We start from the raw sequence: 14,452 nt of genomic DNA on the forward strand, positions 1-14,452 counted from the left end.
GGTAAGTGTGTATTCCACTACTGGCCATTCAAAAGTCCCGCCCGCAGTTTGGCAGGAAAATGGCCGCCGTTTCGTCCGGTTGGCCACTCTCTCCCTATACAGGCTCTCTAGTGTGTAACATGTCGGTGCGTGGGAAACAGCTTGCTGTAATCGAGTTTCTACCCACAGAAGAGATCGTCCACATTTGGAACACCCTGTCCTACAGCATGACAATGCCAGACAGCGGAACACACACGATTGCTGCGACATCTGCAACAGTCCAGTGCCTTGGGTTCACTGGCATCGATCATCCACCATACAGCCCTGACTTGGCCCCTTCTGATTTTCATTTTTCCAAAACTCAATGAACACCTTCGACAACTTCACTTTTATAGTATTGAAGTGGTGCAAGCAAAGGTGAGGTTGTGGCTCCATCAACAAAGTCAAACTTTCTTCAGTGAAGATATCAACAAACTGGTCCCTCATTGGCAGCCGTCGCCAGAGTTATTTTGTTGAGAAATAAATATATACACACAAAGAATAAAGCTGAAGATTGTTAATAAAGTTTATTTTATGCAAAAAACTTTAATAGGTTTCACATAAAAAGCTCGGGAACATTACATTTCAGTTCGCCCTTATAGCAGCAGTATCCCAATTGATGTACACGAGCTAGTTGCGTAAGCGGCAACTGTGTGAACCAAGCGCAGTGTTGCCACATAAAATCCCTGGTAGTGATAGACGTTTGTTGGGTAGTAGCCGTTTCTTTCTGATGCTGTCTGGACACAATGACAGTGAAAAATGACTGTGACAAAAGCGCGTGTTTAAGTCGCAGTCCGAGGGAAAGAAGTTAAAACACGAGAGCAAGGATAACTCACATACCTCTTTCAATTAGTTCCAAGCCGTCTTTCTTTCCTTCTTCTTTTTTTTTTTGTTTTTTTGCCAGTTTTCACACCCCCTCTTCGCCAGCGCCCTTGGTAGGGTGCCCTCGATATCACCATGTTTGAGACACGCATAGAAAGTGTCTGATGAAAAGCATCTACTCAGATATAGAAAATTGCTACCATCGAGTCCTATAAACTCATGGTGCCACCAGATTGTCCGCCTCCATTACTGAATGGTCAGCGCGGCTGACTGCCATACATGGGGGACCTGCGTTCGATTTCCATGGTGGGAGGACTGGTACGGGGTGCACTCTCCCACGTGAGGACAATTGGGGGGCTATTTGACCGATTAGTAGTGGTTGTGAGATCCAGAAACACCACAACGACCGGAAGCGCGATGTGTTGACCACATGTCCCTCCATATCACATCCATCCATCCAGTGGCAGAGGATGACACGGCGATTTATCAGGTCCAGGGCACCAGGAGGTTTTGGAACAACTGTGTATGCGTGCGAATTAAACAGTGTATACACATTAGAGCCCTATGTAGAATGCAGAGAGGAGTTCGTCTAAGGATAATTATTTCACAAAGAACAGTGCCAGTACTCGTGGTCCTCTGTTTGTCCAGAACACTGACAAATATGAAGATATCCAAAGGGAACTTGAATAAAGTACAGGAGATTTAGCGTTCAGAGTGAACAAGAAGGGCGCACTAAATGTACGAGGATAAGTTCAAAAAAAATGGTTCAAATGGCTCTGAGCGCTATGGGACTCAACTGCTGAGGTCATTAGTCCCCTAGAACTTAGAACTGGTTAAACCTATCTAACCTAAGGACATCACAAACATCCATGCCCGAGGCAGGATTCGAACCTGCGACCGTAGCGGTCTCGCGGTTTCAGACTGCAGCGCCTTTAATCGCACGGCCACTTCGGCCGGCGAGGATAAGTCAATTATTAGTTATAAAGTAGTTATAGTTAGTAGTTATAAAATCTTATTGTAATCAAATAGGAAACTTACAAGAACATCATTTTTCGATATAGTCTCCTTGCGTTTCAACGCACTTGGTCCATCGTTGTACAAGCTTCCTGATGCCCTCATAAAAGAAGGTTCTCGGTTGAACTGCGAGCCAGGAATGCACAGCTTCTTTCACTGCTTCGACAGAGGCAAATCGACGGCCCCTTTTTGAGTGGACCAAAGAAGTGATAGTCAGAAGGGGCAAGATCGGGACTATATGGGGATGATCCAGTACTTCAAATTTGAGTTTCTGGAGCGTTTCAGCAGTGGGGGCAGCAGTATGCAGACAGGCATTGTCGTGCAACAACACAACACCTTTTGACAGCAATCCTCGGCGTTTCCTTCCAATTGCAGGCTTTAGCCTGGCAGTAAGCATCTCACTGTAACGTACGCTGTTTATTGTTGTGCCCCTTTCCCCATGTTCCAGTACTGGACCTTGTGCGTCCCAAAAAACCGTAAGCATCAGTTTCTCTGCAGACGGTTCGGTCTTGAACTTTTTCTTGCACGGCGAATTTCGATGTTTCCATTCCATACTCTACTGTTTACTCTCCGGCTCGTAATTATGGATCCATGTTTCGTCACCAGTAATGATCCTGTCTAAGACGTTGTCCCCTTCGTTACCATAGCGATCCAAATGTTTTTTGCAGATGTCCAAGAGCGTTTGTTTATGCAACTGTGTGAGTTGTTTTGGGACCCATCTTGCACTAACTTTATGAAACCCTAGTCTGTTGTGGATGACTTCGTAGGCAGAGCCGTGACTAATTTGCAGACGATGTGCCACTTCGTCAATAGTTAATCGTCTGTCTAAGAGAATCATTTCACATGAACAATCAATGGTTTCTTCATTTGTGGCGGTAAACGGTCCTACGGCTCCTTCATCGTACGTAACACTTGTGCCACCATTTCGGAATTTTTCAAACCATTCGTAGACACTCCGTTGTGGCAAAACACTGTTCCCGTACTGTACCGAAAGTCTTCGATGAATTTCGGCCCCTGATACGCCTTCCGACCACAAAAAACGGATCACTGAACGTACTCTTCTTTGGTGCAAATAGACAGCGGAGCAGCCATGATTAACAGCACGGCAGCGATAACGAAACTAACGTAGCACCTTGAAAATTGCAAAGATATAACAACAAATAAACAAAGCATGCGTCATCAAAGTAAAACGACAGTACTACCAAAATAAACAAAAATATAACTAAATTGCGGATAATAATTGACTTACCCTCGTATGTAAGCATAATAGATGCCAGCAGATTTGGGGCATGATAGTAACTGTTACGAGTGCTTATCTGTTCCGCCAAAACTAACCAACAGGAAAAATTGAGGAATTCGAAAGCAACAAGCAGAAGAAAGAATGACTGTAATGACATAGGTACCGTTACTCATACCGGAACGTAGAAATAGGCCGCCTGTGAAGAACGTAAAGATAAAATTCCGAAAATGACGGTAGTTTACAGTAATTTGACAAGACAAAACTACAACGATGAGGATATCGTGCAACGATCTGCGGAGCCATAACTCCCGTGAGCAATGGTTGATCAACATTTACTAAACACCAGTTGCAGCTCAGAGCGAACAGACCGCCCGGAATTAACGTTTTAAGTGAGCACCAAAGCACAACACAAGTGTCGAAGTAGAAGCTACTCACACATACCAGTCGGTGGTAAAAACAGCGTCATCGTATTGTTGCAAATAGGGCGATACAAGGTGTCTTAAAGTAGCGCTGGACTTGTTTTCTGAATGCTCAGTATTCGATTCCCGGTGTGTCAGTCCTAAACAAAATTTTCTGTGCATAAAAAACGCTAAGACAACGGTCAGCTCCTGCTTGTTAGCTTGCAGAAACCGTGACATTGTGTCAAAACATCAGTGGATAAAATTATGATTGGTGGTTTAATTGTCATTGCTAAGTTGTTTTTGTTAGCAATTCGTGTCAGGTGGAAACGTAAAATAGACTGTTTCTTATTTCGGCATATATATGTATATATAACATGACATGCTGTAGCATGGAATAGCATTCTCTCACGTTGTGAGACAGCGGATCACAAAGTATGTCATCACAACCTGACAAAGTATGTAGCGATACCAGACGTGTTAACATTTAGCATACAAGGAAAGCTTCTCCAACAGCCTGGTAATAATTCTACTTGCTTCAACAAAATTAATTTCACTTATTTGCTATGTTAATTTACACATAATAATGTGTTGTTGTTATTTTTGTTGTTTTAATCAAAAGCCTCTAAAACTGATTTTCAGAGTGTAATATCCATAATTATGCATGTCTGTTCCATGAAAATGTCTGTTTTGTTGTAGGTTCGTGTTCATGGCGCTGATGGAGTACTGCCTCGTCAATATAGTCCTCGGTGACTCGGACGGTCCGAAGGCTCAAGCAGAAGCTGCCAAGGCAGAGAAAATTTTTGACTTGGCAGCGAAGGTACGTTCCCTTGTGCTCGACGCTTGACATGTGCTTGCCATTTTTGCTTTGCCTATAATTTAACACGAACTGTTCAACAGTCTTCAGAGTAATGATGCCGGCCGTGGTGGCCGTGCGGTTCTAGGCGCTGCAGTCCGGAACCGCGGGAGTGCTGCGGTCGCAGGTTCGAATCCTGCCTCGGGCATGGATGTGTGTGATGTCCTTAGGTTAATTAGGTTTAAGTAGTTCTAAGTTCTAGGGGACTGATGACCTAAGATGTTAAGTCCCATAGTGCTCAGAGCCATTTTTAGAGTAATGATATTCTCTTTGCAAAGCATTTGCGACAGGTAAAGCGCCAATAAAAGGTAAATTCACACCATCTGCCTTCGACTGTTCTTTTTGTCTCATACCGCGTTTGTGTCTGCAGGATTATTGACGGAGCTCAGAGACAGAGAAAGAAATCGTCAAGTTTGTAGTGCTGCAGCTTATTGTATCATTCAGTCCGTGAGCGTCAGGTAGTAAACAGTGCCTTTAAATCTGCACCGCCATATAAGGCGTAAAATATTTTAGAATCTTTATAGGAGACAGAAAGAAACTTTTTTATATGATAAAAATGTCACAGATGCATCGTTTCCCGTTTCCAAAAGAACACACACCATATACACACACAGGGTGTGGCATTTATAGTGCCGTGCCCACGTTGCTCCAAAACGAAGGGGAAAATCAAAAATGTTTTCACAAAAAATTTGCAGTACTCAGAAGATGACATAAGAGAGTGACCATAACTCGTCCTTAAAATACTATTCTCAATGTTTTTCGGGGTAAAACTACTTTTTAAGAGGAATGGTGTATTTTCTTCCATGGAAATGGAGAGGGCATTCAATGTTGAGTTTAAAAGTTAGTACATTTATCCACTAGGGGAGACAGGTGATGTTATATTGGACAAATATGACAGCAAATGGTTTTCACAAACTTTGATTTTACTGGCATCCATTTACATACAATACGTACAGTACTTGTACATCGCACAAACATAATTCATGTTCACATTAGAAACAATTTCAGTTTAGTAAATGCACAAAGTTGCGGCCATTAACTTCAATGAATTTCTGAAAACACGATTCAAAAGACAGTTGAAAACGCCTCAATATTTCTTTGCTGATTCCTACACAGACAATCCTAATTTGTTGACATATATTTTCCTGTGTGGTTGGCATATCTGGATACACTTTGTCCTTAATGTATCCCCATAAGAAAAAAATCTGGAGACGTGAGATACTGCGAGCGAACAAGCCAATGGACAGGCCCTCTACGTCCTATCCATCGATCAGGATAACCTCTGTTCAGTATTTCTCTAGTTATAGCTAATTAATGAGATGGGTAAACATAGTGTTGATACCACATGACATCCCGTTTCACAGGGGGCACATCTTCAAACAACACTGGAAGTTCTTGGTCCAAAAACTTCCCGTATTTCCAGTTATTTAGTTTACCTTCAATGAAGCATGGTCCAATGATACCCAATCCCAGAATTCCACACCGAAAATTCACGGTCCACTGCCTTTGGCGCTCAAATTCCCGTAACCATCTTGGATATTCCACTGCTCAACAAGGCATATTGTGTCGGTTCACTTTGTCATGGTTAGGGAATGTCGCCTGGTCAGAAGATAAAATGTCTGAAAACGAACCATTTTTAATTTTTAATAGAACTCATTGGCAAAATTCCACACCCTTCTGGAAATCAACCTCATGAAGGACCTGATGAAGACTAAATTATATGGATGGAATTTATTACACTTAAGTATTCAAAGAGCACTCCTATACGAAATTCTCGAATCACGTTCCAATTGACAGAAACTTACGTGAGGATTAGCGGCAACTGTAGCTAAAACAGCGACATCCGAATTTTCCGCAGTAGCAGTTCTTTCCTTATGTTTTCTTGGTGCGACACCTTCCAATTCAGTGAATAAGTTCGCAAGCCGTTGAAAATTTCTTAGAGATGGCTGTCTCGTTCCAGGATACCATTCTCCGTATAAGTTGAAAGCTACTTTAGAGTTCTTACGAGCTTCACCATAAATGTAAATCATATCGATTCTCTCATTAAAGGTGTATCGAACGTACATGATTACAAAACGAAGTGGAGTTCGCTGAGAATAGTAGGTTATCTTCTTCTTGTTGTTGTGGTCTTCAGTCCTGAGACTGGTTTGATGCAGCTCTCCATCCTACTCTACCCTGTGCAAGCTTCTTCATCTCCCAGTACCTACTGCAACCTACATCCTTCTTATGTTCTTATGTTCTTATGGGGTTTAAATTGGCACTGGATAAACTCGTACTGATGTCAACAAACCTGCAAAGAAATGAGTATTCTTATGGGAATAGCCGGCCGGAGTGGCCGAGCGGTTCTAGGCGCTACATCTGGAACCGCGCGACCGCTACGGTCGCAGGTTCGAATCCTGCCTTGGGCATGGATGTGTGTGATGTCCTTAGGTTAGTTAGGTTTAAGTAGTTCTAAGTTCTAGGGGACTGATGACCTCAGATGTTGAGTCCCATAGTGCTCAGACCCATTTGAACCATTTGTCTGGTCTGAGGTATCCCATGGCAGCATCTACAGGACCTGACAACCCCATCTTTTCAGTAACAGTTATAAAATGTTTGTTGAAAAGTTCTGCAACACTACACACATCTGTCACCAATGTATCATTTACTCTTAATGCTATTTGTCCCTCTTCATGTCTGGTTCTACCGGTCTCCTCCTTCACTATAACCAGATTACGTAAACAAATAAATTTCCTTCATTGAATAACAATAACAAAATAAAAATAAAGCGAGAGAAGTCATAGTGTGTGAAAACCACTTGTTATCTTATTTGTCCAATATCAGATCACCTATAACCCCTAGCAGATAAATGTACTACAACTTTATACTCAAAATTGGATGCCCTTTGCATTTCCGTGGAAGAAAATACACCATCCCATTTAAAAAATGTAATTTGACCCTGAAAAACATTGAGAATGGCATTTTCAGGACGAATTACGGTTACTCTCTTGTGTCCCCTTATGAATACCGCAAATTTTGTAGGAAAACATTTTCGATTTTCCCTGTCGTTTCGGAGCAAAATGGCCACGACACCTTAAATGCCTCACCCTTATACCAGGCTCGAACTCTTGCGAGAATTGGCGAAATACCGCGAGTAGTGAGGATAATGGGCATGGGACACTACATTCGTTTTGTATGGTTTAGTTGAGAATTAGGGTCTGACGGGAGGCAAACCAGTGTGGTCCGTGCACTTGCACTGTCCACTGTATCCGCATGGCTTAGTGACAACAGTATCGCGGTCCGGCACAAATTTTCAACTTTCCTCATTGATTTCAATCAATGCCCGTTTGCAAAATGTCTGCTGGATCAAACTGGGGTATGTTCTTTTGGACATGTTTTCCCTATCCTTCGCGCACGCTGGCACCTTAGCTACGCGAAGTGTGTGTGTGTGTGTGTGTGTGTGTAGTGTGATGTCATGTTTGAGTAGTGTGATGATGAGAGATGGGAGAGGGTGAAACTCAGTGCCGGCCCGTGGCCTGCTCCTATCTAATAGACTAAAAGGGCTGCCTAGCTTAACGTCCCCACCCGACGGACGGATCACCATCCACAGTGCCACATGTCCTCACTTCATGAGACACTCCGGAGAGATTTGGTATTTAATCCGGGACATTGGCGCAAAGTCTGGTGATCATGAGCTTCACGCCACCGCCCCTCCTCCTCTCCTGGAGGGTCTGCTGGTGTCTCGTACACCAAACACTTCATCTGTCCCCACAAAAAGAAATTCATAGGAATGAGACTGGGAGAACGTGGTGACGACGGTACTGTCCCAACCCTCCCATTACAACAGTTGGGGGAAACATTGACTAAAATTTCTCTGACATCAAGCCAAAGTGTGATGGGGCTCCTTAATACTGGAACCATAGTCGTTGCCTGACTGCTAGCGGGACATTCTCCAACATTTACAGTAGTACCTGTGTTTCACGGAGAAAGATACGGCAATTGCTCCACTGTGCGTGTAAGGCAGAAGATACAGCCCAATCAGGTGATCGTGAACAAGGCAATCCATAGATTTACGGTAAATCTCTGTTGATGGTGGACTAACTATGTCAACCTGTAGCCGTCAACATGCTGGATACTAAGCAGTGAAAACAACTGTGAAGGTTAGCGTAAGAGAAGCCCAGCGTCAAACCCTTCAAAGATTCCTAGCGGGGAAACGGTGTACCTGTAATGTTTTTGTCACACAATTTGTTTTTCTTTTTTTCTCCTCTAAATGATCTACAATTTTGCATACGCAGTTCTTAACACACTGTATACTACCTCGATGTATGTGAAGCTAGACTGATTCCATTGCTAACGAACTAATTCTCGTAATGTATGAGTTCAGCATTGAGTTTTGTCCTTACGCTGGACAAGTTTCATCAACTGAAAGTGGACGAAGAGTGTACTAGAGACACGTTCTTGCGTTCCCGGAAAATGTCCTGTATGAGGTCTTACACACACAACAGCGATACTGCAGATTTGTGTACTATCCAAATATATCCCATTAATGGAGGTCGACTTCAGAGTAGGATCCGTTTCAGTCGCCATACTTCCTTGCACTGTTCAAAACGATTCTACATGTCGTTTTTTATGTGATTGCGCAGGAGTTCCGCAGTATTTGTCTTTCGAAAGACCCCAAGAATACGTCTGTCGTAAACTGCTCACCCACTGCCACTGAGCTGATTGATTTTGATGAAATTCCTCACAGAATTAAGACGCATTTCAAGGTCGAAAGATAGTCTCGCATCAATACGCTACGAAAGTACGGGACTTCCTTCGTTTCAGCTGAGGCGGTACAAACCTCGACCCTCTACAAAGTATACAGTAGACGACACATCACATACTTTTTAATTCTTCCTTTCCTCGTACCATTTGTGGATGGACTGGAAGATAGCTGCCCATGAGTGTATTACCATACGGTCCCAAGTCTCCCTTACCTTCCCCTTACAGTCTTCAGGAAAAAAATTTTTTTCAGTCCACCTTTAGGCTTGATTCTCTTTATTTTGATTTCAGTCTCTTGTGACAAGCTTGCTGACTTTTTCGAGCGTTTTCCACATAATATCCTGAACATAGTCCTAAGGGTCTAAACCTTACACCGAAAGCAGTGCATATAAGTTCAAAGCTTCCACTCGATATCCGGACAACTTGTCTTAGATGATGGTTCAAATGGTTCTGAGCACTATGGGACTCAACATCTGAGGTCATCAGTCCCCTAGACTTAGAACTACTTAAACCTAAAGACATCACACACATCCATGCCCGAGGCAGGATTCGAACCTGCGACCGTAGCAGCAGCGCGGTTCCGAACTGGAGCGCCTAGAATCGCACGGCCACCGCGGCCGGCTGTTAGATGATGGAGCTCCCTCTTCCTGTAATGTAGTTACCACAATGGAAATGTTTTAAAAATTCGACTTTATTTAGAGTGATGTCGACAGCTTGCAAACGGATTGCGAGTGAGGGAGAATTAATTTGGCATAAAGTGTATCTTCTGCCACACATTCCGTCGTAGTTTTCAGTGTCGAAAGCAATGGCGTCAAAACTGACGGAAGGTGGTGTTACGACAGGAACAGTTGTTAGGCGAGCATGCACATCACAAAAGCTGTAGATCAGTACACTGCAACTATCGAAAAGGAACTGATCCCTTTACTTCACGTCTATGGTCACAAAATATTTTGTCAATAGGTTACCGGTTTCGGTCTATATTGACCTTCTTCAGATATTCAGCAAAATATGGGAAACATAAATACATTAGCAGATTGTCTACAGCTTAAAACAATAAATAGACCAGAATAAAAAGTACTACTGACACATATGCATTTGTGCGCCTTTAAGTATGAAGAGGCATACCTGTTTTAGAAAAACTATGTCCTGCAGCTATAGTGGCACCGTCAAATGTTAAATGCAAAATCAGCACCAGCTTCGTCAAATATATATAAATAACTCTTCCTCTTTTTAACACTCTAACTTTTGTCGTGTTCTATTTTTATTACTGTAATGCCTCTTATACCTTATAAGCCCATTACGGATTTTACCGATTGTATCCCCCCTTTACTATTTTACGCTGTTCAATTAATCATTGAAGATTGGTGTATGCCTACGGTAACGACATCTGGCGAACCTACAACACAAACATCTTGTGGCTACTGTACGGCAGTTTGTTTTGAACAGTAATGCTGCTGACAACATGACTCGTGCATATGCTGTTATTTATATATTTTTGACGATGCTGGTGCGGATTTTGCATTTAACATTTGGCGATGCCACTATGGCCGCAGTACATTAGGATATTGTTTTATAAAACAGGTATGCCTGTTCATACTTAATGGCGCACAAATGCATATGTATGTCAGTAGTACTTTTTATTATGGTCTGTTTATTGTTTTAAGCTGTAGACAATCTGCTGATGTATTTCTGTTTCCCATATTTTGCTGCAGATCTGAAGATGGTCATTATAGACCGAAACCGGTAATCTGATGACAAAAAAAAAATTTGTGACCATAGACGAAAGTAAAGGAAATTTATTCTATACACGAGTCTCTGTTTTATTTGCGAAAATGTCGCAGCTTGTGAAAGAAACTGATCCATTGCTCATGTACAGATTTCTTCAGATCTGCGTAGTGCATCCATGTACCCACGTTTCCCACAAAAGCATTTCATGATGACTGTAGAGCGGTTGACTTCGACTGATGCACTCCACCAAACTCTATGAGGTGACCGTGCCACCCTGCAGTCGTGAATTGAGCAACTAATTGCAATGAGCCACAGTAATGTTCTTAGATGAACTCAGATGCATTGTGACGAGCGATTCTGGATACTGTATAATGAATTAATGCAGAACCCCGCCCACCCGGGATCTGTGATAACACTCTTGTGGCGGGCAACGTACAACGTGGTTTATAAGGGCCATTATAGTGGTTTGCACTATTCCAATACATCACACTGTTTAGATGGGCTACAAGTATTTTTACCTGCTATATTCTATTTATTATGTTCATTTCTACACGGAAACACAAAGATTCAGGGCCTTAGAATGATACAATGAAACGTATGCAGAATGGGGAGTGCAGTTCTATAAATGAAATAATTGACTGGGTATCAGTGCCTGCTGTTTAAGCAATATAATAGCGACGTTACTGTTGTCACTGCGTCTTTCTCAATTGCATACGAATATTGATACTCTGAAACAATATTTGCAAATCTGAAGCTTCATGCTTCTGTACAAGTGAACACTAGCACCGGCTACGGACTTACTGCCCGATGTAGTTCTCTACAGAAGACTTTGGCTGTCACCGCAGTAGATCTAAAGCATTCGAATATCAAATTTTTATACTTAAACATTACCAACTGATTAAGTCGAACGTTGATTTGATGATTATTTATCCAGGAGCTTTTTAATGTGACCTTTCTGACGATGACAACTTGTTAACAGTATAAACATAGATTTCCTCCGGTTCAATTTGACAGTACAGCCCGTTGCTATAGCCACGCAAGCAGCATGTTTCTCATGCATTATGGGCTTCTGATGATGACTAATGGTGCCCGTTCTACTGCTTGTGTCGTGAGAAACCACCGCCAGACTCGCGTCTCTAAGGACTAGTTTACACTGGGCCAGTGATCGTAATCGTATGTCTACAACGTTGCTCAGTTGCGTACCTTAGTAAAATAGTTTAGAAGGACTGGTGTAGTAAGTTGGATAGTAGCAAGTCGAAAAACTTTATCCGCCGCAACTGAATAATTGGCACGCTCTTGGACTGGTATGAGCACCATCTGTTTAGTAGAATAAATTGTTTGTCCAGTTTCATTCCACTCTCTCTATTTTCACTCATAGTTTTGTAGTGGACCGGCAGCATGACTCGTTGAAGTGATGTTACGACGGTCAAGTCTGTTACTGTTTAGGTTAAACAGACGTGCTTGTGGAATGTGCATTGTCCCAATGGAAGCTCCACGCAAATATCTTCGACCAATCAATTTTAGTGCTGCTTTTTTCTTCTTTACATTTTTAATCTCTTCTTTCACTTCTTCTAGCGTAAGCTGTACTTAAGTATGTATTAATAATTTACAATCGATCTGCGAATCATTCTCCACAGCAAGTGACATTTGACTACCAGCGGTACCGTGTGTGAACGCACTCTCAGTACTTGCAGTTCTCTAGTTCAGCAAAGTCACTAACAAGGCTGGTTTACACTAGGCCGTGATTTAGTCACTTACCAAGTGATTTAGTAATTCTACGTGAGGGCTAAATGTCAAGTTCACACATGATTTAGTTGGTAGTCAAGTGTAGGAAGTTGTAGAGTGTGAACTGCAACATTATTCGGAGAGAGAGAGGGCTAACCAAGATAAACATCTTGTAGCAATGGTTATACTGGAAGAGGTGGAAGAATAAATTGAAACTATAAGGAAGAGAAAGAGAATGTGGAAACGAAAATGGCTTGGCTGAAGAGGCATGGAGCATTCAATGTAGTCCTGAAAGATCTCGAAATTGAGTATTGACCTGATGCTTTTAATTTTCTTTTAATTTCCTGATCAATCTCCTTCTCCTGAAACCCTGCTACTCCCATCGTCTTTCCCAGCTCTGTGATTGCGCTGCGTTGGCTATTTTACACTGAGACGACAAAAGTCATGGGTTGACGATATGCACAAATACAAAAAATGGTTCAAATGGCTCTGAGCACTATGGGACTTAACATCTGAGGTCATCACTCCCCTAGAACTTAGAGCTACTTAAACCTAACTAACCTAAAGACATCACAAACATCCATGCCCGAGGCAGGATTCGAACCTGCGACCGTAGCAGTCGCCCGGTTCCGGACTGAAGCGCCTAGAACCACTTGGCCACCGCGGCCGGCGCACAAATACAGAGGTACAAATACAAATACAGTGTAGTATCTCGTACTCACGGTATAAAAGGGCAGTGCATTGGCGGAGCTGTCATTTGTAGTCAGGTGATTCATGCGAAAAGATTTCCGAAGTGATGATGGCTGCACGGTTGGAGTTAATAAACTTTGAATGCGCAGTGGTAGTTGGAGCTAGAATCATGGGACATTCCATTTCGAAAATTGATTGGGAATTCAATATTCCGAGATCGACAGTGTCAATAATGTGCAGAGAATACAAAAGTTCTGGCATTACCTCTTACCACGGACAACACAGTGACTGATGGCCTTCGTCCGCAGCTCGTGGTCGTGCGGTAGCGTTCTCACTTCCCACGCCCGGGTTCCCGGGTTCGATTCCCGGCGGGGTCAGGGATTTTCTCTGCCTCGTGATGACTGGGTGTTGTGTGATGTCCTTAGGTTAGTTAGGTTTAAGTAGTTCTAAGTTCTATGGGACTGATGACCATAGATGTTAAGTCCCATAGTGCTCAGAGCCATTTGAACCATTCGAACTGATGGCCTTCACTTAGCGACCGAGAGCAGCACAGTTTGCATAAAATTGCCAGTGCTAGCGGAAAAGCAACACTGCGTGAAACAGCGGCAGAAATTTGAGGGGGACGTACGACGAATGTATCTGTTAGGACAGTGCGGCGAAATTTAATTTTAATCGGCTCTGGCAATGGACAGACGACGCGAGTGTCCTTGTTAAAAGGACGCTTCGCCTGCAACACCTCTCGTGGGCTCGTGAACATATCGGTTGGACCCTGGACTGATGAGTCCTGATTTCAGTTGGTAAGGTCTGATGGTAAGATTCAAGTGTGGCGCAGGCCCCACGAAGCCAAGGAGCCAAGTTGTCAACAAGCCACTGTACAAGCTGGGGGTGGCTCCATAATGGTGTGGGCTGTGTTTACATAGAATTTACTGGGTCCTTTGGTCCACCTGAACCGATCGTTGACTCTAAATGCTTATGTTCGTCTTCATGTTCCTAAATGACAGAATGTTCATGGATGACAATGCGCCATGTCGTTAGGCCACAATTGTTCGCAATTGGTTTGATTCTGGACGATTCGAGCGAATGATTTGGCCACTCAGATCTCCCACCGTTAATCCCATCGAATATTTATGGGACATAACTGTGAGGTCAGTTCGTGCACACTATCCTGCTTCGATTTTCGCAATTATGGACGGCTGTAGAAGAAGCAGTATTTCTGCTGGG

The 14,452-nt window shown here is 42.9% G+C and overlaps 1 protein-coding gene across 3 annotated transcripts in view; it reads left to right on the top strand.

The window, feature by feature from the left end:
- LOC126249614 (glycine receptor subunit alpha-2-like) overlaps window positions 1-14,452 on the top strand; it is a 477,560-nt gene that overhangs the window by 399,708 nt on the left and 63,400 nt on the right. For all 3 annotated transcript variants that reach the window (XM_049951280.1, XM_049951283.1, XM_049951282.1), the window contains one exon: window positions 4,192-4,312. In XM_049951280.1, the coding sequence (XP_049807237.1) occupies window positions 4,192-4,312 (121 nt within the window). The remainder of the gene's footprint in view (window positions 1-4,191; window positions 4,313-14,452) is intronic.

Source organism: Schistocerca nitens, chromosome 3 (genome assembly GCF_023898315.1).
Source record: "Schistocerca nitens isolate TAMUIC-IGC-003100 chromosome 3, iqSchNite1.1, whole genome shotgun sequence".
Taxonomy (NCBI): Eukaryota; Metazoa; Arthropoda; class Insecta; order Orthoptera; family Acrididae; genus Schistocerca; species Schistocerca nitens.